Genomic DNA, 2671 nt, shown 5'->3' with positions numbered 1-2671 from the left:
GGCGGGGAGGTGGGGGTGGGTCTGGGGGACCAGGGCGGTAAGGTGGGGTTTGGGCTGGGCCAAGACCAGCGGGCCCCAGGACACCACCCCCCGCCAGGCGCTCAAAACCTAGCGAGGAGGGCACCGTGGGTGCCTGCGAGGGCTTCAGGTGCAGCACGTCGTGAGGGGACAGGAGCCCATTAGCTGGGGGACTAAATGGGGGATCCTGGAGGCTGAGGGAAGAGGGAACTGGGAAGGGGCGGCTGCCAAAGGAAGCCGGGTGCTGATAAGCCGACAGGGCGGAGGAGGATGGAAATGTGCTGGAACCAGGCAGGGCGCCTGAGATGAAGAGCTCCGTGGGGCCTGGCGTGTGCATGGCTAGGGATGAATGAGGGAGGAGACCACAGGTGAGGGTTGACCACAAGCCAGCCCCACCCTGGCCCTCCTGGGCTGGCAGCGGGCTTACCTGTTTGCCAGGAAGGACTGCGGAACTGGGAGAGGAGAGAGGAGGCAGAAGGGCCAGGCTGGGGGCCCCGGGACTCCAGGGCCGAGATGAGGTTCATGACGGAGGCGTCGGGCCCTGCTGAGCCTGCGTGATGGAGGCCAGTGTCGAAGAGTCCAGAGAGGCCTGGCAAGGGTGGGGGCAGGGGCTGAGTCAGCTAGGTGGGGGATAGGGCAAGGTCGAAAGGGGAAAAGAGCAAGCCAAAGGCAAGTTGGGTCAGGAAAGGGGATTGGATGGAAGGTGCAGATTCAAAGAGGAGAAAGTAGGCAGAAACAAGGAGACAGTAAGCAGGATGGAGTAGGATGCAATCCTAAGGGCAGGGAGCCCAGGAGGGGAAAGGTAGACAAAGGAGTAGAAAAATCCAGAAGTGAAAAAAAGTGAGAGAAACAGAGAGTTCCTATGGTCCAAGGGAGGCCAAAGGAGTTAGGCAATTCTAACAAGAAAGGGGAAGAGATGGGGTGATACTGGAGCCACTGGGAAGAACCAGAGAACAAGTCGAAAGGGGTTGAGTCCTAGTGAGAGGGTCCGGATTTTTTAAAAAAGGTGGGGGTGGGGAGAGGGATAAAGGGAAGGAGCCAACCAAGAGGGTCTTAGGGTCAAACTGGACAACAGTCTGGTTGCTGATCCATTTAGGAAAGGAAGCGGCAGGATCAAAGGAGAACCAACCCGAGGTACTAGAGGCCCGGTCACAGAAGAATCAGGTAGTGGGCAAATCTAAGCGAGGAGGCGGAGGTCCGAGAATCGGAGCCAATCAGGAAGAAAGGGAATCAGGAAGAAAGAATTCAGAGAACCAAGAGGATGGACAAATCCAGAGGGAAGGGACCGGGTGGGCTGGAGAGGCGGAAAAGCCTGGAAGAGAAGGTGGGATTTGGGGGCTGAGAGGACCGGACCAATTGGAGCTAAAGAGGCGGGACCAGAAACAGGAGCGGACGAATCCGGCGAGAAATTGACCAGTCTCAGAACAACCAATCAGGGAAGAAGTGGCAAGGGGCGAGCCAGGACGGAGGGCACAGCCAATTAGGAAGGGTGGAACTTTCAGCAGCCAATCAGCCGCTTTGGAGGGAGGGCCAGGCGGGGCGGGACAGGGGCCGTACCTGCCGGGTGGTGGTTGGTGGCATAGCTTTGCAGTGGGTGGGGGGCCGCGTAGGCCTGGCGGTGTAAGATGTCCGTCTCGGGGTGTGAGGTCCTGGAGCTGCCATAGACCAAGCTGGGCGGGGGTGGGGGGAAAGGGAGGTGTTAGGGTTTCCTCCGAAGCTGCCCTCGGAGTGAGGAACTCAGCAAATCCCCCAGGGAGTTCGGGAGAATCTTCCAGCTGACTGGGGGTTATCATCAGGAACCTTGGGCCATAAAGGAAAGACAAGGGAATCGGGGTCCCCAACTTAAAAGAGCCATAGTCCCCACTCGAGCCCCAGTAAATAGATCCCAGAGAGCCTCACAGACATGCACAGGAAGGAGACAGGCTGAAGAGTCAGAGAAAAGTGTCTTAAGTTGAAAACAGGGAGTTTGCTCCCAGGGCCCCCACCCTGTAGGTGACACAAAGCCCTGGGGCCAACCCCGAGGGACGCCCCCTCTTCTTCAGACACGTGGGAACAGAGGCCCTGAACCTCACGAGATGGTGCAAACCGAGCCAGGGTCAGCAGCAGATTGTTCCCCAACAGCAGGGATGGGGAGGTGGGGTGAGGATAGGACTCCGGGAAAGTACCAGGTACAAGTGTGAACATGAACGCCGTCCATCCCCCGGATTGAGGTTCAGATGCATGGGCCTGTGCAAGGCCAGGTATGTGTGCAAACCAGTATTCAACTCACTCGTGGGGCAAGATACAGAGCGAGGAGTCCCACATGGAAAATACTAACTCACGTGGGGTCCTGCCCTGCCAGGCTGGGAAACCCAGGTGTGTGGGGAGAGGGGAGCAGGGGGCAGGTGAAGAGTGAGGGCGTGACACAAACAGCAGAAAAGGGGCAGATTCGCAGGTGAACTGGTTGCCAGCTATGTACGCCTGGGCCCACGCTCACACACACAACCACACACTGGAAAAACAGCCTCGTCTTCCTATGCAGCGGCCCCCATCCATGGCCCGAACTCAAGAGGTCAAACACTCCACTCCTCGCCATCAACTAGGATTCTCTTTTTTTGCGGGTGGGGGAGCTCAAGGGGGCGTGTCTCTGATGCCAGGACCCCCCCCCTTACAC

General features: G+C 58.5%; 1 protein-coding gene across 1 annotated transcript in view; it reads right to left on the bottom strand.

Moving 5' to 3' along the window:
• Positions 1–2671, bottom strand: part of PRR12 (proline rich 12) — a gene marked incomplete at its 5' end in the record, with an annotated part of 28234 nt that overhangs the window by 24984 nt on the left and 579 nt on the right. Inside the window, 3 exons of the mRNA XM_010849710.1 lie at positions 4–357; positions 446–607; positions 1576–1688. Of these exons, the coding sequence (XP_010848012.1) occupies positions 4–357; positions 446–607; positions 1576–1688 (629 nt within the window). The remainder of the gene's footprint in view (positions 1–3; positions 358–445; positions 608–1575; positions 1689–2671) is intronic.

Source organism: Bison bison, unplaced genomic scaffold, assembly GCF_000754665.1.
Source record: "Bison bison bison isolate TAMUID 2011002044 unplaced genomic scaffold, Bison_UMD1.0 scf7180017864285, whole genome shotgun sequence".
In the NCBI taxonomy this organism is placed as follows: domain Eukaryota; kingdom Metazoa; phylum Chordata; class Mammalia; order Artiodactyla; family Bovidae; genus Bison; species Bison bison.
This window is presented reverse-complemented; position numbering and strand designations above follow the sequence as displayed.